Source organism: Lynx rufus, unplaced genomic scaffold (assembly GCF_022079265.1).
Source record: "Lynx rufus isolate CCGP_SWC_20201006 ecotype Redwood Valley unplaced genomic scaffold, mLynRuf1.p SCAF_9, whole genome shotgun sequence".
NCBI lineage: Eukaryota > Metazoa > Chordata > Mammalia > Carnivora > Felidae > Lynx > Lynx rufus.
Window position 1 is genome coordinate 105,620,112 of NW_025814897.1, and position 24,818 is coordinate 105,644,929.

General features: G+C 55.7%; 2 protein-coding genes across 15 annotated transcripts; one reads left to right on the forward strand and one right to left on the reverse strand.

Moving 5' to 3' along the window:
* Window positions 1-91: 91 nt before the first annotated feature.
* On the forward strand, window positions 92-13,480 carry TKFC (triokinase and FMN cyclase). Of its 5 annotated transcripts, XM_047070169.1 has the most exons (18): window positions 178-393; window positions 1,525-1,640; window positions 4,234-4,423; window positions 5,541-5,651; window positions 5,726-5,907; window positions 6,662-6,740; window positions 7,071-7,160; window positions 7,911-7,945; window positions 8,026-8,110; window positions 8,201-8,290; window positions 8,822-8,938; window positions 9,252-9,371; window positions 9,512-9,649; window positions 11,697-11,803; window positions 11,916-12,019; window positions 12,156-12,189; window positions 12,294-12,383; window positions 12,754-13,480. In XM_047070169.1, exons 2-18 carry the CDS (start codon window positions 1,638-1,640, stop codon window positions 12,913-12,915), a joined length of 1,737 nt encoding a protein of 578 aa, XP_046926125.1. In that variant the 5' UTR covers window positions 178-393; window positions 1,525-1,637; the 3' UTR covers window positions 12,916-13,480. The 5 variants fall into 5 exon arrangements, 4 of the variants coding, with proteins under 4 accessions (XP_046926123.1, XP_046926125.1, XP_046926122.1 ...); XM_047070167.1 differs by lacking the exon at window positions 178-393 and adding an exon at window positions 92-168 and having other exon boundaries at window positions 12,294-12,839; XR_006960504.1 differs by lacking the exon at window positions 12,754-13,480 and having other exon boundaries at window positions 11,916-12,049; window positions 12,294-12,345.
* A 1,699-nt stretch (window positions 13,481-15,179) lies between these two features.
* LOC124504694 (lysosomal membrane ascorbate-dependent ferrireductase CYB561A3) lies at window positions 15,180-24,773 on the reverse strand. 10 transcript variants are annotated; one of them, XM_047070172.1, is made up of 9 exons: window positions 24,690-24,773; window positions 24,045-24,239; window positions 22,654-22,745; window positions 21,418-21,525; window positions 20,126-20,327; window positions 18,516-18,724; window positions 17,780-17,934; window positions 16,914-17,070; window positions 15,180-16,270 (listed from the first exon to the last, which is right to left on the reverse strand). In XM_047070172.1, exons 5-9 carry the CDS (start codon window positions 20,310-20,312, stop codon window positions 16,247-16,249), a joined length of 732 nt encoding a protein of 243 aa, XP_046926128.1. In that variant the 5' UTR covers window positions 20,313-20,327; window positions 21,418-21,525; window positions 22,654-22,745; window positions 24,045-24,239; window positions 24,690-24,773; the 3' UTR covers window positions 15,180-16,246. The 10 variants fall into 10 exon arrangements, with proteins under 10 accessions (XP_046926128.1, XP_046926129.1, XP_046926133.1 ...); XM_047070173.1 differs by lacking the exon at window positions 24,690-24,773 and adding an exon at window positions 24,503-24,522; XM_047070177.1 differs by lacking the exon at window positions 24,690-24,773 and adding an exon at window positions 24,390-24,486 and having other exon boundaries at window positions 24,162-24,239.
* Between the last annotated feature and the right edge of the window lie 45 nt (window positions 24,774-24,818).

Sequence of the window (24,818 nt, forward strand, 5' to 3'; positions counted from 1 at the left end):
ACGGGACGGCCTCACCTGGCCTCTTGGAGGACTCACGGCGCCCTAGGCGGCCAACCAAAAGAGGCCCCGCCCCTAGAGGCCCCGCCCCGTCTCTTACCGCCCGAGCCCGGAGTACCCGGATGAGGGCGAGCTGTCGGGGGTCCTTAGGAAGCGGCTGCAATTTTGGAGGTGGCTGTGGCGGGCGTGGGCCCCTTCCTCCGCCCTCGGAACCGACCCGCTGCCCTCAGCCCCCGTCCGCGTCTTTCGCCCAACTGAAGACCCCCGTCCTCTCCCTCTTCCATTGCTCGGAGAGTTCTCGGGGCTGATCTCCCTTTTGGAACCGGAAGTACTGCAGAGGTCTAAGAGGGTCAGGGAGGGGACAGCGATTTGTGCACCTCCCAGACTGGAACCAAGGTCCGGACCTCTCTCTCCTTAGCACCCCCAGTTCCTCCAAACTCAGCCGGTACCCTCACCTGGCCCTAGGATGATCGATCACTCTGCCTTACCCCGAGGACACCAGGAGCCTCACCTTTCCTCTTTTAAACTGTGTTTTATTTTTCAGATATGGGAGGGCCCGCTAGGCCACTTGCCCTCATTATTAGTGCCCCCGTTGCTGTAGAAATTCTGACCTCAAACACAAAACCGGAATTTCCCCGGGTGAGACCCTTAATGGCCCAGGAAAGCAGTCAGTCCTGCAATTTCCAGGCCACTCCACCTCAGAGAGGCTTTGCAAGGAAGGAGTAGGAGGAGGACCACGTGGCTTGGAGCATCTACAGCATGCCACAGAGAAGGCAACCCCCATTTTACAGATGAGGAAGCTGAGGCTCAGGGGAATTGGTTTACCTGAGATCTCCCCAGTAAGTCAGGCAGAGCTAGGTGGGGACCCTGGGTGCAGATTCTATTGCATATGCAGAGTGAGCACGAGACCTTGGATGACCCCAAGATACCTCTGAACAAGGCTGCACTGAGAGAAGCTAAAATGTCATTGCTGTTTACCTACGTAAACAAGGACTCTGCCTGACTTAGGAAGCACTGAATAGCCAGTAAAAAGAACACCGGCTTTGTAGAAAAACTAGGCCTGAGTTTGAGTCCTGACTCTTACCGGTATGACCTTGGACAAGTCATTAGAGCTCTCTGCCTGTTTCCCAGAAGTAAAATGGGGTCACAGACTCAGCTGCTCCCTTCCTGGTGTGGTGCCAAGACCAACTGCATGAAGACCTTTATAAATGAATTCACTGCATGCGATGCCCATACAGGAGTTGAAGTTACTCCGTGGGTAAACGCCCCTTGGGGATGAGGTGGGTGCTGTTCTCGGGCATAAAAGCAGCCCTGTGCCCAGCATGGATCAGTCTGTCTTCTGGCAGCCAAGTGCAGGTGTGAACCTTGGTCAGCCCCATGCTCTTCTCCATTTGCAACCCACGTACTAGAGTTTGGACTTGGATCAAAGTCTGGGGCAGCTCCCTCATTACTAGGGCCCTGGGTGCGTGATTGTGCCAGCAGGGTGCCAGTGCCTCCAGCGGCTCATACTCTTATCCTCTCCTACAGGTGCTCCTACGACCTTTGCTGTGCGTAGACCCAGGCAGTACCCACGGGATCGCCCAGCCTCTGGCAGCTCAACGTGAAGGCGTGAACTCGGCTTCCTTCGGAGCCTCCCCACCATGGTGAGTCCCGTGAGGGCCAGGGCAGAGGAAGGATACCGTGGCCTTAGAGCAGCGGGGGTGCCAGCCCTAGGCATGCTGGAGTTCCTTACACCCTGACAAAAAGACGTTGCTGCCTCCTGAGGTTCACAGAGGTTATGAGAGGAGAGGGGGTCATCCTCCCTCTCAGGGCCGGATCTCTGCTTCCCTCCATTTCCCAGCTGGTCCCAGCCGGGCCCGGGGCTGCAGCCTCTCAGTCCCTCCAAGGCCCATCTGCCCCTGGTCTCGGTCATACATTTAGATTAAAACATTCCTAGGTGCCTGTTCTGTAATAGACACCGTAGCAGTCACAGGAGGAGTCACGAAGGATCTGGTGCCTGTTCCTGAACCTGAGGCAAGTGTGGGCCGGTCCCAGAGGTGTTCCTTACACCCTGTGGGTGGTACACCTCTGGTACACTGTGGGTGGCCCAGCATGCCCCTGGGCCTTACTCCAGGTCCACTCTAGAACTAGATCTGAACCAAAGCAGGCCTTGGAGAGACGTGGGTTCACATTTCAGCCTGTCACCAACCAGCTGTGTGACCTTCTTATAAAAGACTTGATCTCTCTGAGGCTGTTTTTTGTTTTCCTCACCTGCCGTGCGAGGCATATTAGGGCCCACCTCCAAGTGGCCGTGAGGTGTTAATCAGACCCGAATCCGGGAGTCCTCACTCAGTGCCTAATCAACTTCCTTTACTTTTACTTTTCTAACCTCTCGGGCCACTGGGAACCAGGGTTGGCACGCTTGCCCGAGCCCCCGCTTCTGCCTCTGGTTGCAAATCCCAGGCAAGACTGACTGTCAGGAATGGCAGGGGGACACATTCTTGGAGGCTGGTGGCTCTGGAGGCTGGGCTTGAAGTTGAGACCAACTCAGAATTTCTTTGCGTATTCCAGTCCCCAGAGGGCTCTGAGAGCCACAAGCCCATGCCCTTACTAGGGCAAGACTTCTGTCACTCTCCGCCTCCCTTCAGCCCCTCGGGAAAGCAGCATGATAAGGCTAAAATGGGACTATCTTTGGAGCGAAGCAGACCTGGACACTCACTGGCTGTGTGACCCTGGGCAAAGTCACTAAACTATGCCTCAGTTTCCTCTTCCAGGCTAATCTTTCCTGCATAGTGTGGTTGGGAATATTAAATGAAGCATGCCCAGAAGCACTTAGACCCAGACCTCGCTCTCAGTCACTACTTGGGAACAGAGCCAGTCTTATTATTCTGCTCGCTTCCTGCTGACCTGGGCTGCTCTCCTAATCCCAGAGCAGGTGGCTCGGCTTTGGCCCCTGCCAGAGTTTGCACAAAGGAACCGGATGCCCGTAGGTTTAGGGAAGGAGCCTCAGGGAGATGCACCTTGACAGGACCTGGCTCAAAGCCGCCCTGGGCCACCAGGCGGCGCTGGGATCCTGCCCTCTGGGTCCGTATTAGGCTCTAGTCTCTCTTTGGGACAAAGGCAGAACCCGCACCCTAGTCTGCAAACCTTGTTCAGCTAGCAAGGGAGAAAAAGGGAGTAGCTGCCTTTTATTCAGTTCTGACCCTACAGCAGGTATATACTCTAGTTTATTAAGTCCCCAATTTGCCAAGGAAGACAGAGGTCAGAACGGTGAGGTGTCTTCTCTGAGCCTTCACAGCCGATGAGAGGCAGACGTGGGCTTTGAGCCCAAGTGCTCGTGACTGCAGAACCCAAATTCTCTTCTACTCCAGTCCCTGCGCTGGCCGCCTCTGCCTGCACCCTGTGTCAGCTCGGCTCTCCCCTCAGGCAAGCTGCCCCAGACCCTCCCAAGCGAGGTGTCCCATGGCCAGGTCCCACCTTCTACTTGTGAGGACCTGCCCACCTTTTCCTGACAGTCACTGGTTGCTCAGGTCATTCTAACTTGCTTCCTGGCCCGGCCACCATATGCTTTCACACCTCCAGACCCTGGCGTGGACTCTCCCCCCTGGCCAGGTCCCCCGCGACCTGGAATATCCTTATCCTTTTTCCCTACCCCGGGCCTCTCGTGCCCTTTCCCTTCCTAACTCCTACCTGTCCTCACAAAGATTCTCGGGATCCACCGAGGACACGGTGCATTCCTCTCGTGCTGCACTTCCCACAGCACGTGGAAATGATCTCTCTGCACTTCCATCAAGGGCAGGACCAGCGTTCTGTTAACTCTTTGCGCGCAGTGCCTAGCACCGGGCACACCAAGAGGCTCAGGAAATGTTTGTCCTGCACCAGAGGCCCGGCGGGAACAGGGTGCCTCCTCCAGGCACAGGAGCCTCGGCCTAGGGCTTCTCCTCCTTAAAAGAAGACTGTTGGGCCCTAATGTTATTGCATTCGTTAATACTCAGGATTCTAGGTCCCCTCTTTTATTTCTGCTGAAGACATTCTCCCAGCCAAATTTGACCCATAGTCCAAAAGGCTTCATAAATTTTGCCCTGAATAAATGATCCCAAATTAAGAGAACTCCCAGAAGCAGCCACCTAAGAAAGGCATGCCCAGTTCGAGGAACTGCTGGACCTTTGGGGTCTCCCTACGGTTAAGGGGTCCTAGCCGCAGCAGCGTGTCCCTGCCAACCACACCTGGAGCCTCCTCCCTGCTCTTCTCTCGCAGACATCCAAGAAGCTGGTGAACACGGTGGCAGGCTGTGCCGACGATGCCCTTGCTGGCCTGGTGGCCTGCAACCCCAACCTGCATCTCTTGCAGGGCCACCGCGTGGCCCTCCGTTCTGACCTGGACAGCCTCAAGGGCCGCGTGGCACTGCTGTCAGGTGGGGGCTCTGGCCATGAGCCTGCCCATGCCGGTGAGTAGTCTGGGCAGAGTGCACGGGCTCCTGGGAGATCCTCGGGGTTCCTGGGTGTTGAGGACAAAGCCCCGGTCGGGTCCCGGTTCCTCCTCTCCCAGTCCCTCAGGCTGAGATCCGAGGCCAGTCGTGGCCTTTCTCTGGGCCTCGGTCTCTGTGTCTCCGAAGCACAAGGTTGGACCAGATGACCTCTGAGGCCCTTCCAGCTCTGCGAGTCAGTGATTCTGTGAATCCTGGCCTTCCAGGCCCACGTGACCCTTCCCCTCCTCCATGAAGCCTTCCTGACTTTTCTAGCCTAGAACCGTATACTTTTTCTGAATTCCCACCCTGCATTTTCGCATATAACGTGGACAGTCCTAGGTTGTTTCCTGTTCAGTGCCAGACATGAGAGTTTTCATTGAACAATCCTGGGGGGCAGGGACCGGGCTTTGTATCGTCTGTACCTTTCCTGTCTCCCTCGGCAAAGCCATCCATCCACTGAGCACCATTCACGAGAACCTGTTGTTGCCTGGCACTGCTTTGGGCGCTAGGCATGCACCAGTGAGTCAGAAAGATAAGGTACCTGCCCTCACAGAGCTTCTGTTCTCCTTTGGAGATGCGGTAACCAGGTAAACACACAGTGAAAGAGCATTCCGGGGCATCTGGGTGGCTCGGTCAGTTAAGCATCCGACTTCGGCTCAGGTCGTGATCTCACCGTTCGTGGGTTCGAACCCTACGTTGGGCTCTGTGCTGTCAGTACAAACCCGCTTCGGATCCTCTGTCCCCCCCTCTACTGCCTCTCTGCTGCTGGTTCTCTCTCCCTCTCTCCAAATAAGTAAACTTTTTTTTCTTTTTAAAGAAGAGTGTTCCAGAGCGTGTAAGTCAAGTAGCAGAGAGAGGAGAGCAGGGTAAAGGAACAGGGAGTCACTGGGGATGGGGCAGGGACTTGCCTCCGTTGGGAGGTCAGGGAAGGCCCTCCGAGGAGACAGCCCCTGAGGAAAGGTCTGTGGAGGGTGACCCGGGTGTTCTTTCAGCACTGAGCACACAGTAGGCCTTGCCAAACCGTGAAGCCCAGGAGCACGGGAAACCCTGGGGACTGCAGGCCCAGGTCCCCAGCGAGCACCCGCTCTGTCTCCAGGTTTCGTAGGGAAGGGGATGCTGACAGGGGTCATCGCAGGAGCCGTGTTCACCTCCCCGGCGGTGGGCAGCATCCTGGCAGCCATCAGGGCAGTGGCCCAGGCAGGCACAGGTAAGCCTGGCGTGCAGGAGGGGCTGCTGCGGGGAGGCCAGGCACTGAGGGGGCCCTGCCGGCTGCCTCTGCAGTGGGGACCCTCCTCATCGTGAAGAACTACACTGGGGATCGGCTCAACTTCGGCCTGGCCCGGGAGCAGGCCCGGGCTGAGGGCATCCCCGTGGAGATGGTGGTCGTCGGGGATGACAGCGCCTTCACCGTCCTGAAGAAGGCAGGCAGGCGGGGACTCTGCGGCACAGTGCTCATACACAAGGTGAGATTTCCCACCCGGGACACTGGCTGGCCGGCACCCCCCACCCCCAGCCTGCTCTTTCCAGCCAGCCCACCTCCCAAGAAGCCACTCCTTCCCCAGTGCGCCCTGATCCAGGAAGCTCCTTCAACTACCTAAGCAGAGTATAGAAGCATTCTCCCGGACCTTTCCCTCTCCTTTCCCCACACACACCCAGTTGCCCTGTCCTAGTGATCTGACTCCCGAATGCCCCTATGACGCACGTGCCCCAGAGCCCTGCCCTTCCTGTCCCAGCCTTGGTTCAGGCGCCCATGTGCTCGTGCCCGGGTGGTGGTCGCTGCTCCTCCCTGGGTTCCCTGCCAGCTTCCTGCCTACCCCTCCAGTATGTTCCCCACCCTGCCCCAGAGGTTTTGAAAATGTGTATCTGACCAGCTTGTTCACCTGCTGAAAGCCCCCCAGGCTTCTGAGAGTCAACCAGGGTTCCTTGGCCAGGCGTCCACTGACTAGCTGTGTGACACTGGACCAATCACCTCCCTTCTTTGGGTCCATTTCTCTGGTTGCAAAGTCTCTTCTGGCTCCCAACACATTGGGGTTCTTGAAGATTCCTGGCAAGTGCACTGTGAACGCAGGAGGGTGCACTCTTCTGCCCTTAATGTGGTGGGCTGGGTTGAGGTGACGGTACTGAGATGCCCTCTTCCCAACTAGAAATTCAGCCCCAGCCGGTCGTCTACCCCCAAGTGGTACAGTGACCCCTTCCCCTCATTCTGTGTGGGTGCAGGTGGCAGGTGCCCTGGCTGAGGCAGGTGTAGGGCTGGAGGAAATCACAAATCGGGTGAGCGTGGTTGCCAAGGCCATGGGTGAGTGCCGGCCCAGGGATTTGGGAGGGGCCGGTGGGAGGTTGAGGCTGACCTTGGGACTAACTAGGAGCAGATTCCCTGCAGCTGCATAGGAGGGCTTTCCAGGCTACTCCCCAGGGGCTGAGGGAACGTCTCCTGGGGGAGCTCCAGGGGACAGGTAGCTTGGGTCCCCAAGCTGGGTTTCTCTTCCACCACCGAGGTAAAGAGTCTGGTGGCCTGTGTCAGCCAAGAGGCTGCCGTGGGCAAGGCTCCCGAGGTGTCTCTGCTGCCTGGCCCGATGCCCGGTGCCGAGAGCAGCATCTTTCTCACGCCTTGTCCTCGTTCCCGCAGGAACCCTGGGAGTGAGCTTGTCCTCCTGCAGCGTCCCTGGCTCCAGACCCACCTTTGAGCTCTCACCAGACGAGGTGGAGCTAGGCCTGGGTGAGTTTGGGGCCACCCCTGTCCTGGCCGTGCCTGCGCCTGGGTCTTGCCCACGTCTTATGCCCTGGGAGCTTTCCTCCCTGCTCACCCGGAGCAGGCGCCAAAGTAGTCTTTGTTGTTGGGTTTTTTTAAGTTTATTTAAGTAATCTCTACACCCAACATGGGGCTTGAACTCACAACCCCAAGATCGAGACTTGCATGCTCTTCCGACAGAGCCAGCCGGGCACCCGGGTCTTACTATTTTTATGTGGGCACTTGAGGCCCTTCTGGCCCGGCCTGCCTGGTCTCTTTACCTGCTTTACCGTCCATGCCCAGGGCTCTGGCCACGGGGGCTCTGTGCACCACCCACCTCCTTGTCTTTGTTCACACCACTTCTGGGCCCCTCTACCTCTGCCAGAAGTCAGCCCTTCTTTCAAAGGGGGTCAGAGGCCACCCAGCTCCCTTCTTCTTCCCCCAACGCTTCCGAAGTGATAGCCAGAGGCCTCAGGTGGCCTCGCCGTGATTGTCTCTAGTTAAAGCTACTTAACTAGTTAAAAGTTAAGTAGTTAGGTTCTAGCTGTCTCCACTACCCAGCCATAAGCTCCCAGAGAGCGGACTCTGTAGCTTTCATTATTCTGTCCATTGCCCCCGACACTCCTCACATACACGGTGCCTAACCTCGTGCTGAGTACTTAGTAAATCCTTGAGCAAAACATGAGGAGCAAATCCGCAGGCCCCGAGCGGGTCCACGGTGACCAAGTCTATCCACAGGGATCCACGGGGAAGCTGGCGTGCGCCGGATAAAGGTGAGAGGACTCCGTGGCCCAGGCTGGTGTAAGACCAAGGCCTCCCAACGCAGCTCACCCCTGACTCTTCCTTCTGACAGATGGCATCCGCCGACGAGATCGTGACACTCATGCTCGACCACATGACGAACTCCTCCAACGTGTCCCATGTGCCCGTGCAGTCTGGTGAGGGGCTGTCACGCTGCCTCCCAGCCTTTCCTCCCACTCTGGGCAGAGGCCTGGAGAGTCTCACCTAGGTGTCATGTCTGCCCACAGGCTCCTCAGTGGTGCTGATGGTCAACAACCTGGGTGGCTTGTCATTCCTGGAACTGGGCATCATGGCCGACGCGGCTGTCCGCTCTCTGGGTGAGCCCTGCGTCGGAAGGGGCCCTCCCCGACCCCTGGAGCTGCTTTCCCTGCAGCCCTTTGAAGCCAGACATGAGAAAAGCAGCCAAGATGGGGTCTTGAGATGGCCCAGAGCAGGGGCGTACAGGCAGACGAGCCCAAGTCAGGCCATCACTCTGCCGGCTGATGACTGGATGCCTTGAGCCTGTCTCCTTGTCAGCTAGGAAGTGGCAACGATAGTACCTGCTTTATAGGGTCGTTACGAGAATCACACGAGATTAAACAAACATAACGCACTTAGCATACGGCTTGGCACCTGCTGAGAACTCAGTAAAGGAGACTTGTAATTACCTCTCTTCCTTATAGAGGGGGCACCTCTAGGGAATGTGGTAATTCGGGGCATCCCTGAGGGAATCTGGCCCTCTCCCTACTAACCTCAGGACCCTAGCTTCCAAAGTCCTTGTTTCTCTCCGTTTCTTTCTCTGACGCTCTGAGGACAAGTGCCCACCTTCCTCTCCTTCCCTCATGGACCTCCACACTCTGGTATTGCAGAGGGCCGCGGGGTGAAGATCGCCCGTGCCCTAGTGGGCACCTTCATGTCCGCCCTGGAGATGCCTGGCATTTCTCTCACCCTTCTGCTGGTGGATGAGCCTCTCTTGAAACTGATCGGTGAGACCTGGAAGGTGGGGTCATCCAAGCCTGGCCTCCTTGTGGCCAGGAGGAGCCATGGGGACTTGGAGACACCCCCTCAGGGACCATGACCTCTGTGGAGAGGTCCTTTGTGGCTTCTCCAGCCTTCAGCTCTCACTTGCGTTGGTAGTAGGATCCTCCCCAGGGACCCTTCACACTTCCCTTGTACACAGCAGGCACTCAGTACTTGCTTGTTGAGATGGAGGGAACCAGGCACAGGTGGGGAGTCCGTGTCCCACTTAATCCCTGACCGGCTGACCTGTGTCTACAAGAGTCCTCCTGCTGTTCCTAGATGCTGAAACCACCGCATCAGCCTGGCCCAACGTGGCCAAGGTCTCCGTGACCGGGCGGAAGCGGAGCCGGGCAGCCCCTGCCGAGCCTCTGGAGGTCCCCGATTCCACTGCCACAGGAGGTACTGAGCTGTGCTGTTAGGGAAGTGGCCCAGGGATTTGGCCTGAGCCCCGAGGGGTGTGGGGTAGACAAGGGATCTCCTACCCATGCCTCCCCACACGGGTCAAGTTCAGCCTCTTCCCCGCTGGCCTCCCTCTCCAGGCTTAGCCTCGAGGCAGACGGTGCTTGTGCTGGAACGGGTGTGCGCCACCCTCCTGGGCCTGGAGGAACATCTGAATGCCCTGGATCGAGCTGCCGGCGACGGGGATTGTGGCACCACCCATAGCCGTGCTGCCAGAGGTTGGTGCCAGGGTCCCTCTAGGGTTAAGAGAGGAGCTGGTGTAGAACATTGGTTCTGAGATTTTGGCATTTCACGAACCAGAACAATTTTTTTTTTTTAATTTTTTTTGGCGTTTTATTTATTTTTGAGACAGAGAGAGACAGAGCATGAATGGGGGAGGGTCAGAGAGAGAGGGAGACACAGAATCTGAAACAGGCTCCAGGCTCTGAGCGGTCAGCACAGAGCCCAACGTGGGGCTGAAACTCACAGATCGTGAGATCGTGACCTGAGCTGAAGTCGGACGCTTAACCGACTGAGCCACCCAGGTGCCCCGAACCAGAACAATTTCAAAAGCACTGGGAGTGTTCACATGGGATGGACAACTTTTATTTTTCCCTGAGGTCATTCATAGGACCTGGCATCCCTTTCACCTGTTTTCATAAGAAAAGGTTCTTCTAGGGGCACCTGGATGGTTCAGTCAGTTGAGCATCTGACTTCAGCTCAGGTCATGATCTCGCAGTTCGTGAGTTCAAGCCCCGTGTTGGGCTCTGTCTGTGCTGGCAGCTCAGAACCTGGAGCCTGCTTTAGATTCTGTGTCTCCTTCTCTCTCTGCCCTTCCCTGCCATGCTCTCTCTTTCTCTCTATTAAACATTAAAACATTTTTTTTTTAATTTTTTAATGTTTTTATTTTTGAGACAGAGAGACAGAGCATGAGTGGGGAAGGGGCAGAGAGAGAGGGAGACACATTTTCCGAAGCAGGCTCCAGGCTCTGAGCTGTCAGCACAGAGCCCGATGCGGGGCTCGAACTCACAGACTGTAAGACCGTGACCTGAGCTGAAGTCGGATGCTCAACCAACTGAGCCACCCAGGCGCCCCCATTAAAACATTTTTTTAAGGAGCACCTGGGTGGCTCAGTCGGTTGAGCGTCCAACTTCGGCTCAGGTCATGATCTCACAGCTCGTGAGTTCGAGCCCCGCGTTGGGCTCTGGTGCTGACAGCTCGGAGCTTGGAGCCTGCTTCGGATTCTGTGTCTCCCTCTCTCTGCCCCTAACCCACTCGTGTTCCGTCTCTGTCTCTCTCAAAAATAAACATTAAAAAATATTTTTTTAGAAGTTTTTTCTAACACTATAAATGTAGAAATGTTGTTATTGTAAAATAAAATATTTTTTTGATAAAATTATGTATGTACATATGTATGTATATACGTAAGCTCTAGGCCCAACATGGGGCTTGAACTCACAGCCCCAAGATCAAGAGTCGCATGTTCTACTGAGCCAGCCCGGTGCCCCAGTGTGTAATCTTTTATAGTGAATAATAACTTTCAGATTCAAGGAAAACTCATATAATTGTCCTTATGTTTCTCAGCTTACCCAGACTAATGAAAGGCTCTTAATTATCCAGCCACCATGGGCTGGATTCCATCAAGAATTAGGCCCACCCCGGGCCTGGCACTGCTCTGCGGCTCTGAATACAATAGTGAGCCAAGCAGACAAAACTCCCTGCCCTCGTGGCTTATGTACGGGTGGGGGAGGCAAACAGCCGACGAGGAGTATCCAGGAAGGAGGACGCAGGGCAAAGGGCCGAGAAGTGAAGCAGGGGCTTGTGTCCGGGGCATGCCTCAGCTTCTGGGTGACAGGTGCCAAGGTCCCTGTCAGTCCCGGTTTCCCATCGCTCTGCAGACTGCCCAGAGGGTGTAGAAAAGGAGCTTTGGGGGGGGCGCCTGGGTGGCTCAGTCGGTTGAGCGTCTGGCTTCGGCTCAGGTCATGATCTCACGGTCCGTGAGTTCGAGCCCCGCGTCGGGCTGTGTGCTGACAGCTCAGAGCCTGGAGCCTGTTTCAGATTCTGTGTCTCCCTCTCTCTGACCCTCCCCCGTTCATGCTCTGTCTCTCTCTGTCTCAAAAATAAATAAACGTTAAAAAAAAAAAGGATCTTTGGGAATCTCCCGAGGTTGGATTCCTCAGCCTCTTCCTGTGGCCATTACTTCAGCCTAGCAGTGAGGCCTGGGTGCTTGGTTGGGGTCCAGGCCGATGGGAGAGTCTGAATTCTTCGATGATTTTCTGTCTGCAGCAATCCAAGGGTGGCTGAAGGAGGGTCCACCCCCTGCCAGCCCTGCCCAGCTACTCTCCAAACTGTCTTTCCTGCTGCTGGAGAAGATGGGAGGCTCCTCTGGGGCGGTGAGTGCCGGCAGCCCCTGGGACCGGAGGGCTGACAGAGGGATCCCCCCGGTTGGCTAAGGCCCAGGCCAGCCCCGGGTGCTCAGGTGCTCAGCGTTTTGGTCCTTCCCAGCTCTATGGCCTGTTCCTGACTGCGGCGGCCCAGCCACTCAAGGCCAAGACAGACCTGCCAGCCTGGTCTGCTGCCATGGATGCCGGCCTGGAGGCCATGCAGAAGTGAGCCAGAGCCCCGGGCCTGAGACCTAGGTGGGCTGGGGGCAGTGGATGATGTCGCCCACTCCCAGCCAGGCCCGATCCCCACTCCTAAAGTGACTCCCTGCAGGGAGTCCCACACATTGTCTTTCCCTGCCAGGTACGGGAAGGCTGCTCCAGGGGACAGGACTATGGTGTGTATTCAGCCCAGCCCTTCCCTCTTTTGAGTATAGAAGCCCTGAAGGCCCCCCTCTGTGGCAGGGCCTCTCCTCAGTCCCCTTTCCCTCACCTTGTCCAGCTGGATTCCCTGTGGGCAGCAGGACAGGAGCTCCAAGCCTGGAAGAGCCCAGGGGCCAATCTGTTCCATGTTTTGACGAAAGCAGTCCAGGTGAGTGAGGCTGGGACCCAGCCACCCAGGAAGACAGGCTTGGAGCCACTAGGTTCCCATCTCTATGTGACCCTGAACAAGTTAATATCCTTCGTGTACCTGTTTCCTCCTCTGAACAGGGAGAGGAGTACCTATCTCAGGGGTACTGTGAGGCTAAGAGAGATGTGCAGCCCCAGCACAGTGTCTAGGACATAGCAAGCCCTCAGGAGATGGTAATTCTTGCCCTGCCAGACGTATGTGAGAGGTGACCTCTCCACCCTGGTGACAGTACTCAGGGCGTTGATAGGGCTGGGGCAGAGGGGTGCAGGGTCCGTGGGAGGAAGGAGGCCTGGTGGCTTGTCTTTGAGCCTGCTCCCATGTTCCCACTCAGAGTGCGGAGGCTGCAGCCGAGGCCACCAAGACTATGGAAGCGGGAGCCGGGAGAGCCAGTTACATCAGCTCTGCGCGGCTGGATCAGCCGGACCCTGGGGCAGTGGCCACGGCCGCCATTCTCCGGGCCATCCTGGAGGCCCTGCAGCAGGAGGGTGTGTGAGCGCCTCCTGGGCCTCTGTGCCCCTCTCACCGCGGCTCAGCGGTGGCCACTGGCAGTTCCTCCTGTCTTCCAGCTGTGACCCTCCCTGTCCCCTTGCCCCCAGGGCCTGTCCTGAGTTTGGCAGGGAACCCTCTACCAACCTCCAGAATTCCTACAGAAACTGCAGGCCCAGAGTGGGTCATGTACCACCTTAGCGCTGCCCTTTCCCTCTTCAGGGAGGTGGAATTCTGGGGTCATGCTGCTCTGCCCCAGCCACCTCGAGGCCTCAGTGATAGGCATTTTCCTTGGGTGGCAACATGGCCTTTAATTGGCCATGCTAATTTGGTTTTAAGGCTTCCTGTGAAAGGCCTTCCGACCTTGACCCTGAGCCAATGTGAGAAACAAGCAAATAAACCACATGGAAGCAAGAGCTCCGGCTTCTGCTGAGGGAGATTTTTCCCACCAATACGCCAGGCACTAAGGCCTCAGCCTCTGGTTAAAATGATCATGACCCGGGGTGCCTGGGTGGCTCAGTGGGTTAAGCATCCCAACTTTGGCTCAGGTCATGATCTCAGAGTTCGTAAGTTCGAGCCCTGCGTTGGGCTCTGTGCTCACAGCTCTGAGCCTGGAGCCTACTTCAGAGTGTCTCCTATCTCTGCCCCTCCCGTGCTTACATTCTGTCTCTTTCTCTCAAAAATAAATAAACATTAAAAAAAAAAAAAAAAAAAAGAGAGATGATCACAACCCATACCCTACTACCTGACACCCAAAGGTAGGGTCTACGCAGCTGGGCTGGCTCCACTGGGATCCCATTCCCGTTCTCCCTCCAGTACACACACCACACCTCCTAGGTGTGCTTTTCTCAGCACTACGATATCCTTCAGGAATCCAGTGGGCAAACAGGACACCAGAAGAAATCACCGTATTTTATATATAATTTTTTTTGAAATCACCATATTCTAAAGCTCAGTGGTAGGACAGAAGCTGCACCCAAGCCAAACCCCAGGTCCCTAGGGCAATCGCTGATAGCACCTGGGCAAGCAGGAGGGGCTGCTGCGTCTGGTGCACGGTAGAGACGATACACACACCTGGCCCGTGCTCGGTGCACGGGAGTAGTTAAAGGCACTGGTGTAGACTCAGACACAACTAAATCCCGATTTGGCTTCAAACCAGCTACATAAACTCAGGCCCACTATTTAGCCTCTTGGAATCTGTAAAATCAGAACAGTACCCGTCTCACAGGGACAAGGACAGGGACTGACATGAACTGAAGGCAAAGCCCCCAGCACAGCCCAGGTGCTCACTCGCTGAGTTCCTGTTACCACTAGTGTCTGCACCCAACTCCTGCCGGGTCATCTGATCCACCAGCAGGAGGTATCTACAGCTGGTCACAGAGGGAAGGGGGCCCTCCGTCACTTACTTTACCCAAAGTTGGCCGCAGGCTCCCTCAGTCCCTGGGCTTCTCTATCCAGGGTCCCCTGTCTATCATGAGTCTGCACCTCGGGTCCCTCGTCACTAGGTATGGTTTTCAGTGCATAGGTGCGCACACCCAGCAGCTGGGAAGGAGACTGGCATAAACACCTGGCCTGTGGATCCCAACTCTCCACTTCCTGCCTCAGTGATCTCAGCTACCAGTGACCAAGTCACTACCCAGTTTCTGAGTTCCAGTTGTAAAAACAGGAAACATTTCCTTCCTTGTGAGATAACCAAGTACTCAGAAGCTTTTCGTTATTAAGGAAGTCCAGACATACCATGAGTCACATACCATTCCAGGAGGGCAGCCTGGAGATCTCTGGCGCCTTTTGGTGTGTTTCTCCCCAGTCTGAAGGTCCCAACTGTCCCGAGGCTTTCACAAGTTTCCCAGAGCTCAATTAACCACAATGTGATCACAGTAGAGAAGGCTTTGATTCTTTAAAACACGATTAAAGGAAACCAAGCTGCGTGAACAAGTTACAGCTCCACCCATACGGAAAGAGGGGGCACGGGGCACGTGACTGAGGTGACTGGAAGTCATCCCAGTGGCTTCAAAGGCTCCATCCCCTCAGGAAGTCCAGTCACAGTCCCGCCGACATCGGACCACATGGGGTTGGGGTGGACGGTCCGCCTCCTCACCACCTGCCAGGGTTAAGTGCACTGGTGCTGCTGGTCACTGAGCACGGCAGTATGGAGCTGGGTCCCAGCAGGGCTCATTTGGAGAAGGCGGGAAAAGCCACGGCCCCATCACTTACGAGAGGAGCAGAATCCCCCGTCCCATCCCCCACTACTCTCCCCCCCCCCCCCCCCCGCAGCTCGCCCTCAGGCATAACACGAGACTGGGTTTGGCCAAGCAAGTAGCCACTGAGGGGGCAAATGAGGCACTCCGGTACTCAGCAGGGAGCACCTTGGAAAGCCGCCCACCGGGCACAATGCACCACAACTTTGGCTTATTGCATGGGGAGCTAGAGAGTGAAAATCAGCTGGGCAGGGGCTCTGCCAAGAGAGCGAGGCTGAGCCTGCCCGGGGCCAGGTGGGGAGGCCCTGATCCGGGCAGGGGCAGGAACGGAAGTCCGAGGCATCCCTGGGGCTCATCCCTTGTGGGGCAGCCGGGGTCACACGGTTCTTGGGAGAGTAGGTCATCAGGGTTCCTCGGGCTGCCCGACATTGACGGGCACGTAAGTCACAGGGAAAGGCCAGGATCTAGGCCAGGGCTGTGGCAGCAGCGAGAGGTGGAGGCACGTGGTCACAGTGCAGGTGGACGAGGAATGCAGCGACACGAAACAGAACAGCAAAGAGCAGTCAGCTCCTCAGCTTCTCTGCGGAAGCCCCCCTGCTGCCCTTCTCCTCCTTCCATCACCTTCCATCACCTTCCACCTTCTCCATTCCAGCCTCACGTCTGGGCGGGCTGGACGGAGGGCACGGCAGATGCTGGCCGCCCAACGGTCAGGGCGGCCCAAATATAACGCACGCCTTCCGGGGAAAGCTGCCGGACACCGTTACCTCCCTCACTTTCCGCGTACAGGTTGCACCTGCGTCCTGGCTTATCTGAGCTGGAGAGAGTCTCTACCAGATCCTTAGGGGCCGAGAGGGGAAATCAGCTTGACTTCACACAGGGAGCAGGGAGCACACAGCGTGAGCAGCTGGGGCGGCGTGTGTGGAGAACCCGAGAAGTCGATGCCAGGAAGGGGTAGAGAAGCCACCAAGCAGAGCGGGTGGGCAGGAGATTGGTGGGGAGAGCAGGCCCCACGCGGAGGCCAGAAGAGGTTCGGGCCCAGAGCGCGAAGCTGGTCTGTTGCCGAAACCAGAGAGGAGGCCCTGGCAGAGAAGAGCTTCTGGGGGGAAACACCTCCACCTGCTCGTGGGTGCCCTTCCCGCTTCACTCCCCGTCACGCAACAGGGGCTGGAAAGACAGGCAGAGGCACAGGCGTTAATGGCAGGACACCACAACTGCCCCTGACTGGCAGGAGTCGCACCTGGCCTGAGCTGTTCAGACAGACCCCCGACCCGCAGGGCGGTCCCCGCCCAAGCCACCACATCTCTCAGGGAAGCCCCAAAGTCCCTCAGTCCGATGCACCCCCCGTCTCACCACATCCCTCAGGGGGAAACCTACCCACACACCGAACCCACACCGAACCCGTCAGCCAGCACCTGCTGGATAAGCTCCGCCCCCAAGACCAGCCCCAAAGCTGGGAGAATGGGAATTCCGACACCCTCTCGTCATGCTCAAGCCCTTCCTTGGAGGACAGAAGGCCACACTTTCCCCTCATGAAGCCACAGGAATTTGGAGAAGGGCGTAACCATCTGTCCTCTCCCAAGGGACAGGCCCCGGGAGCCTCTGAGCAGCTCCATTTGCCACCATGGCTGGGATGAGCCGCTTTGACACAGTGCCCCCCCATCAGCCAACCTAACCCCACCATCGGTCGACCCGGTTTCCCACCATGTTACTGAGCGGGCTTCCCGGCAAGGCCCGAACCCTTCCTGGGTGACCCTTCTCTAGGCCTGGCCCTACCCCAACCTGGAATGAAAGACCCAAGACCCCATACCTGTCCTTCGCTCAGGATCCCTGGCTCTGGGCGTTTCCAAGACGAAACCAGGAGGATATAGAGCACTAGTAGCCCAAAGACCACGACCAGCATCCCAGTGCTGTTGGCAAAGACAGCTTCACTGGGCAGACTGGAGTATGGCTGGGTGTTGTTGTTCCTGAAGGGGACAAAACACCGTGGGCCCTCGAGAGATTTTTGCCACCTGTTTTTGCCCAGTGATAGACCCAACACCCTTAACAGATGGTGAGAAAAGCTTCCAAGGACCATCTGTGACCTGGAATGTTAACACAGTTTCTGGTCCCTGCCACCACAAGTATCTGCAGGATGCTTTCCACCTATGAGGAAACTAAAGCTCAGAAATATGAGCTTGCCCACAGTCGTACAACTAGTAAATGGCATAGCCCAGACTTAAACCCAAGTCTGACCTCACATCTTCCTTGCTTTTCACTACCCACCCCCCATGCCTTAAAATAATGGGGGGTGGTAGTGGTTAGGCATGAGGCGGTCATCTTAACCCCCAGCTCTGCCGCCTTCGGGCCGTGTGCCCTTAGGGAAGTTACTTAACTTCTCTGTGCCTCAGCAATGACAACAGTATCCATGTTGTAAAATGATCAGAGGATTAAATTTAAGGCGCTTAGAATAGCTTCTGACACACAGTAGGTACTAAGTCAATCGGACGGCAGATAAGTTTTTTGCTGACCAATTTACCAATCCCAACCTAAAGATTCCATGACCTTCCAGATCAAGAACAAGCCCATCTCCAAAGGCTCCCCACCCCTGGATAGGCCCTGTGATCACAGGGTGCATCTTTGGAAGACGCTATGCCTTCCCCTCGACATTAGAGCTGGGGGCCCCATCCCACTCACAAACTGAAGAAGAGCTTCTCATTAATGCCGGAAATGACAGACGCAATGGACAGAAAGAGGATGACAGCTCCAAAGAAGACGTGGATGGGTTTAAGGAGGCTGCGCAGCCACACGGACACCCACGGCAGCAGGAAGACGACAAAGCCCAGGAACCACTGTGAACACAGGGAGGTGCCTGACTGCACCGTGCTGTTCCCGAAGGTGTAGCAGGCCATCCCGCCCACTGGGCCCCCGACCCCGCAGTGGCCTCTCGCCCTTCTTTCCCAGCTCAAACCTCCCACCAGCTCCCGCACTATGGTCGATTTCTTAGCCGAACCAGAATGTTCCACGAAATGCTCAGCTACAAGCCCAGTCTCCCGAAAGCCCAGCCACCCTTGTAATGTCTCTGCTGCCTTCCAGTCCTGCCCCATAAAACTCGCCTGTGCAGGGCTGACGTCAGTGTGCAGAAACCACTTCCAGAATTGCTTCTGGTTCACAGAAAGGTGGGGACGGGGAAGGTGGAAAAGATCACAGACCACATCAGCGTGGTATGTGCTATGATAAAGCTAGGACAACGGAGGGGCAGGGGGACGGGCGTGGGAACTACCAGTCTCCTGCGGCCACTTAAGCTGCCGATTCTATGGGATGCGCCCTGCAGGGCCATCTCTGGGCAATAACCGGAGGGAGTATTTGGTGAAGTCCCAACCGGAGCCCACGGCCGCCGTCTGGGAGCGGGAACCCGAAGGAGAGGACCCACCTGGCAGGCAAAAAGGAAGACGGTGACAATGCCCAGCCAGCTGTGCAGGGAGTAGAGGCTGACGGTGTTTTCGTGGTTGTGAAACTGAAAGACGACGACCAGCCCCAGCACGGTCAGGATGAAGGCCAGCAGGTGCAGGACTGCGTGGCCAATCTTCCATGGCAGCTTGGGCCCCACCCACGACTGCGGCAGGCGGTACACCAGCGATGCTGCGGGAGAGAACGTCCCAGGGCCCGGCCTTTTCCCCTCGGCTCCCCCAGCACGTTAGGGGGAATTAACCTGACGCGGTCCCACACCGCCTCCCAACCAGAGAGGAAGGAAATGCCAGCACGCGGCCCCCCACTCCCCGGCATCTCCTCTCCTCACATCGTTTCAGCCGTGAAGGGCGCAGAGGGAGACAAAACAGTGACAAAAAGGGAGAAGCGGGTTTCTTGGACCCACCGGTCTGTCATTACATAATGATGTGTACATATGTCATTACATAACAAATGCACTCAAGCACAGTTCTGTGGGTGAGAAAGCAATGTTGCTTTCGTTATTTCCTCCGCCTTCTTACAAGCGCAGTTAGCTGTCACAAACCCGGGCTCTTAATCGGGTTACACAGACCGAGGTCCACAGCCCGGCTCTGCCTCTCAGCTCTGTGGCCTCTTGTTTCTAAATCTCAGTTTCCCCATCTGTAAAATGGGGAGAGCGGCAGAGCCCATCTCACAGGCTTCTCGTAGGAACAAAATGGGCTGAGGTATCTGAAGTGCACAGGATAAGCAGCTACGACCAATGTCATCACCGTTCCCATTTTACAGGTGGGGAAAGTGAGGCTCACTTGGGCCCAAGGCCCAGCTCTGGATGCACGGGGCAAACACGGGCCTGGCACGGGTAAGCAGCTTCCTCATGGAAGGACCCGTGTCATGAGACGCTTCAATCTCCTGCTCCCTAAAGCAGAAGTTGGCAAACTACAGCCCATGGGCCAAGTCCAGCCTGCCATGCATTTTTTTTTAAATTTTTTTTTTTTCAACGTTCATTTATTTTTGGGACAGAGAGAGACAGAGCATGAACGGGGGGGGGGGGGGGCAGAGAGAGAGGGAGACACAGAACCGGAAACAGGCTCCAGGCTCTGAGCCATCAGCCCAGAGCCCGACGCGGGGCTCGAACTCACAGACCGCGAGATCGTGACCTGGCTGAAGTCGGACGCTTAACCGACTGCGCCACCCAGGCGCCCCAAGCCTGCCATGCATTTTTGTGAGTAGTTTTACTGGAACACGGTCACGGATATGTTTTCATGTCATCTATGGCTGCTCACGATACAAGAATAAGGATGGGTAGTTGCAACACAGATGGTAGAGCCTGCAAAGCCTGGAACGTTTACTATCTGGCCCTTTACAGAAAAAGCGTGCCAACCCCCACCCCAGAGTGTCCGTGAAGCTCTGCTTCTCAGATGGCCCCCCTCCTCACTACTACCTTCCTGTAAATGACACCCGGGGCCACAGACAGCCCGGCCTCCCCCCACTCTCGTAGCCGCAAACCCAGCAGTGACAAAGGCCAGCTGTGGAGAGGGAGAGCTCTGCCCCGGCCGGGTCTGGGTCACAGCACGTCTCCCAGGGCCTCGTACTCACCAGCACTGTAGACCACCACTGAGCCAGCGACCATGAACACGGGGTGATAGTTGAACATGAGGCGGCTGGTGCCATCCCAGGCAAAGCCACCATGCCACAGCTGCATCCAGTAGACGGTGAGGATGACGCACATCAGGCCCAGCAGCGACAGTGCATAGAAGGACAAGTAGAACCACCCGACAGCCATTCTGACCAGGCGCCCCTGGAAGCAGCAGAGGTCACACGTCCCCGTCGGCTCTGCTGGCTGGAGCGCACCCCACACGCCAGCTAAAGGAGGGAACACTGAGCTCGCTCTTGCCCAAGGGGTGGGTGCTTTTCACTTCAGATCTCCTGCCACCAGCCCGGGCACTGCCCCGTGAGGCCTGATCTCTGGTTATGGACAGTGAGGCTGGCCCCACCCCAGCACCCAACGGTACACAGTACGGCCAGCTTGGGCCTGCGGCCGGCTCTGGAGAGGGCCCTCCTCTGCCGGGGCCGGACGTCAAGGCTCTGGGCCCAAAGCCCTGAGATTAGTCTCCCTTCACAGGGCCAAAAGGTAAAGAATCCACCCCACCCTTTCCCCACGGAAAATTAGGGATAGGAATTAAAATCCAGGCTAGAGTCATAGAAACGCCTCAGCCCTCAGTTCTAACAGAAGGAGGCAAACCCATAATCTGCCAGGAGCAAACACACCATCATTAGGAAGAAGGAAGAGAGGAAGTCCTGTGATCTCCCACTTCTACAAAAAAGTTCTTCCCCAGACGGTGAACTCCGTGCGGCTAAACCTCCCACTGAGGAAGTAAGATCAGGCTGTTGCTCTAGAACCCCCCACACTCCACACTTGCAATTGGACAACAGCCCTCAGGTGTCCCCAGGCCTGACACTTCTGCTTTCTCTTCCTCCACGGAAAGTTCAGAGGAGAAAGGAGGAAGCAAGAACTCATGGTCTAGAAAGCAAGAGTTTATTTTTAGCTTTCCCTGTGTACCTGATAAACTCAGAAACCAACTCTGGTTTCAGACAAATGCCTCAGGCCCTAAGCAGTTGCACTTTAACACCAGGCAGGTGGGCGTGAGGTTTGGCGGGCAAACACACAAAGCCACAGGGCCGTCTCGGCTTTTCCGCTAACTACACCTGTAGGCAGCACGGGCCCAGCTCTCAAGGTGGTCACCCTGTCCCGCGGACTCACACCGAGAAGGGGACACTGCGGCAGGCTGCAGTTCAGATCCCTTAATCTGAGGCCGCTAACAGAGAGGAAAGGAAGTCCCTGAAACCGGCCAGAACTCCCAAGGAGGTAACACACTGGATTCCCTCACCTTTAGAATTAGTGGTAGGCTGACAGAGTGCGGGCCTAGGCTCTGATCCTTATGAAATGAGGCAACTGGAGGAAATCACTTAGCATGTGTAGGACTCAGTCTTCTCATCTGAAAAAAGGCACAGTAACAGGAATAGAACTTACTGAGTAGAACCCGTGAACACAGGATCCCATTTGCTCCTCTTGACAACCCTGTGAGAGGTCCTCAACCCCACTTTACAGAGGAGGAAACCAAGGGTCAGAAAGATTTGGGGTACCTGAGTGGTTCGGTCAGTTAGGCACCTGACTCGATTTCGGCTCAGGTCATGATCTCACGGTTTCGTGAGTTCAGGCCCCACGTGGGGCCCTGTGCCGACAGTGTGGAGCCTGCTTGGGATTCACCCAGTCTCTCTGCCCCTCCCCTGCTTGTGCTGTCTTAATCTCTCTCAAAATAAATAAATAAAACTTAAAAAAAAAAAAAACTTAAAAAAAAAAAAAAGAAAGATTAAATACCAGCATTAGGACCCAGTAAAGGGGTAGGAAGTTTCAAATCCTTGTCCGTTTGGCTTCAAGTCCCCTGTTTTTTTACCTTGACCATAGGTTGTCAGAAGGTCAAGTGAGGGGTGCCCGGGTGGCTCAGTTGGTTAAGCGTCCAACTTCGGCTCAGGTCATGATCTCACAGTTTGTGAGTTCGAGCCCTGTGTCAGGCTCTGTGCTGAGAGCACGGAGCCTGGAGCCTGTTTCGGATTCTGGGTCTCCCTCTCTCTCTGCCCCTCCCCTGCTTGTGCCTTCTCTCTCAAAAATAAATAAACATTAAAAAAAAAAGTTTTTTTTTTTAAAAAAAGGTCAAGTGAGAAAATGTCCGTTAAGGACGCTGTGAGAGCTAAATATTCTGCTTTTCTCGATGTTGTCACAGCAGTTCATCCTAGCTACCAACTAAAGCCTGAAGCTCGTGGTCTCCGTGGCTGCCCAGGCCTCTCAGTGGCCCCAACAGCATGTCACGCCAGTTCTCTCCATGACAGGTGTCCACCTAATCAGAAAAACACACTGAGCTCTCACAATGTGATCCAAGTTAGCAGTCACCACAGAGAAAGTTAGATCCGAGGGCTGGGGGAAAACCAAGCTTCCATAAGGCTAGAAGGAGAAAATAATGTCTTCCTAGAAGCTTCCTGACTCAACTCCTGAGCTCAGAGATTTGCTGCCCAGCCTCAGAGGCGTCCCCTTAGTCCCCGTAAGAGCAGAGGAAGTTTCGGGTCACCAGATGTTCAGTCACCCCCCAGTGAAGTCAGCATGAAGCACTTGGTCAGCAGTCTCCATCCATCAGACAGTATCTCTCATGACTTTCTTTTCCTTTGGAGGAGAAAAAAACAAAAGTAAATATAATCCAAAAGAGACTGTCTCCACCCTCCTGGATTACTGCCCTGGGACAGACTTAGAATATTCAACGGGGACACTTTCCTGAACGAGGGCCGCAATATTACACTGCTCACAGTACACAGAAGAGTCCTTCCTCTGCCCGAGTGTGCAAAAACAGAGAAAAAAAGAATACAGTGAAAACTGCAACCCAAACGCTGAGAACAGTCTTTCATTTATTCCAAGAAAGTAGGTTTGTGCTATGATTTCAGGGTGTGCTCACCATTGTTTGGTCTCTGATTCTGCCCATTCCAAAGCAGAAATCCCCATACGCTTCTACAAAGGCCCAGAATGGTAAATACCTTAGGCTTTGTAGGCCGGACAGTCTCTGTCACAACTATGCCATCGACTCTTCTGATGTAGTGCAAAAGCAGGCACAGACACCTTCACAAATCAACACGGCTACGTTCCCCCAAAAACTTTATTTGCGGGCAAATTTCAGGTTCATGTTGTCTTTACGTATCACAAATATTATCCTTTTCGTTATCTAAAATGTTAGTTATCTAAAAATGGAAAAACCTTGGAGCGCCGGAGTGGCTCAGTTGGTTAAGCGTCCTGACTCTTGATTTCAGCTCAGGTCAAGATCTCACAGTTGCGTGAGCTCGGGCTCCACGTCCAGCTCTGCGCTGACAGCACAGAGTCTGCCTGGGACTCTCTCTCTCAAAATAAATAAACATTTTTTTAATCAAAAAAAAAATGCAGGTGTGCCAGATTTGGCCTGGAAGTTACAAGTTTTGTCAACTGTGATCTAAGAAATATACTCCCCAACCTAATACTTTCCTCGGTCCCTTGACAAAAAGGATTCTCCCTGGCTGCATCAGGCCCTGGGGTAGGAAATGGGTAAGTTTCCATTCAGCTCTTAATCTTAGGAAAAGGCTCTATTCCAAGCTCTTATAATATAACTTTTATAATTTAGAACTACAAGCAGATGAAGGGATAGAAAGTCAATTTGTTGTTCCTGCTTCCAGATGAATGGTGGGGGATTTAGGAATCCTGAGAATCAGACTTCGGGTTCAAGTCCTAAACGCTTCTCTGACAGATCAAAATCACTGGGACCCAAAGAAAGAAAGCGACTTGGCCACGGTGAGGAACCCAGGTTCACTTCCCCTCAGCTCCAAGAACGCCTCACTTCCAAACGTAGCTTCTGTAAAATCAGGGCTCAGGAGTGAGGACCCCTGAACTCCAGCCAGGAGGTAGGTAAGCAAGGTGCTCCTTAGCACCACAGTGATTACAGACCCGCCCTTCCGGACTGCTCCCGTTTGGCTCCGGTGTCGGGAGAACCGCTCCAGGAATCCGGAGCCCGATCCCTGACTCTTCTGCGGGGACGGAGGGCGGCTGTCGGTCCTAGCTAACCTTCGATGAAAACTACGGCGAGGAGCTCCGCCTGCTGACTGCGACTTCCGAAGAGCTTTCGTGCCTGTGCAACCACACCTGTAGAAGGAAGGGCACGGACAGCGGTGTCCATTTCCTACAAAAGAAAGCTGAGCCCGAGCGAGGGGTAGCGACAGCACGAGGGGAAATAGCAGCGGAGCCAGCACTCGAACCCAGGTCCGTGAACTCCCCACCCGAGCTCTTTCTCACCCCCGAACCACAGAGGGTCGCAGGGGTCTCTCGGACCCGCCTCTCGCCACCCGGCCCCTCGGCTACTAGGACTCCGGGAAGTTGGAATCGGGGACTTTCGAAGACAGACCCACCCGCCGGGCACCGCCACCCAGTGCCAAAAGAGCCGGGCCGCCGCCCTCTCTTATAGGCTCATAGCACTTCCGGCCGCGCGCGCGGCCGCCTGGGAAATGAAGTCTGGAGTTGTGGACTCCAACATCAGTCCTTCCGCTGGTGTTTCTTCCCTAGGGAGTACCGCCCCGGCTCCGCCCTGCCTCTCACCCCGTCCCCCATCTCGCGTTCGGACGGACGCGAAGCCTCTCGCCTGGGGCTGGGTCTCAGCAAGGCCGCGGGACAGCGACTGGGAGGGACAGGAGCTGGACGCGGCGACGCCGGGAAGGCACCAGAGGA

Excerpts from the sequence above, each read along its gene's own strand:
- LOC124504694 (XM_047070170.1), bottom strand. Across the intron at positions 18,725-20,125 it reads AGTGGTGGTCTACAGTGCTG|CATCGCTGGTGTACCGCCTG; the intron begins GTGAGTACGAGG and ends TCTCTCCCGCAG. Across the intron at positions 17,071-17,779 it reads GAGAAGCTCTTCTTCAGTTT|GAACAACAACACCCAGCCAT; the intron begins GTGAGTGGGATG and ends TGTCCCCTTCAG.
- TKFC (XM_047070167.1), top strand. Across the intron at positions 5,652-5,725 it reads AGTGGCCCAGGCAGGCACAG|TGGGGACCCTCCTCATCGTG; the intron begins GTAAGCCTGGCG and ends CTGCCTCTGCAG. Across the intron at positions 6,741-7,070 it reads CGTGGTTGCCAAGGCCATGG|GAACCCTGGGAGTGAGCTTG; the intron begins GTGAGTGCCGGC and ends TCGTTCCCGCAG.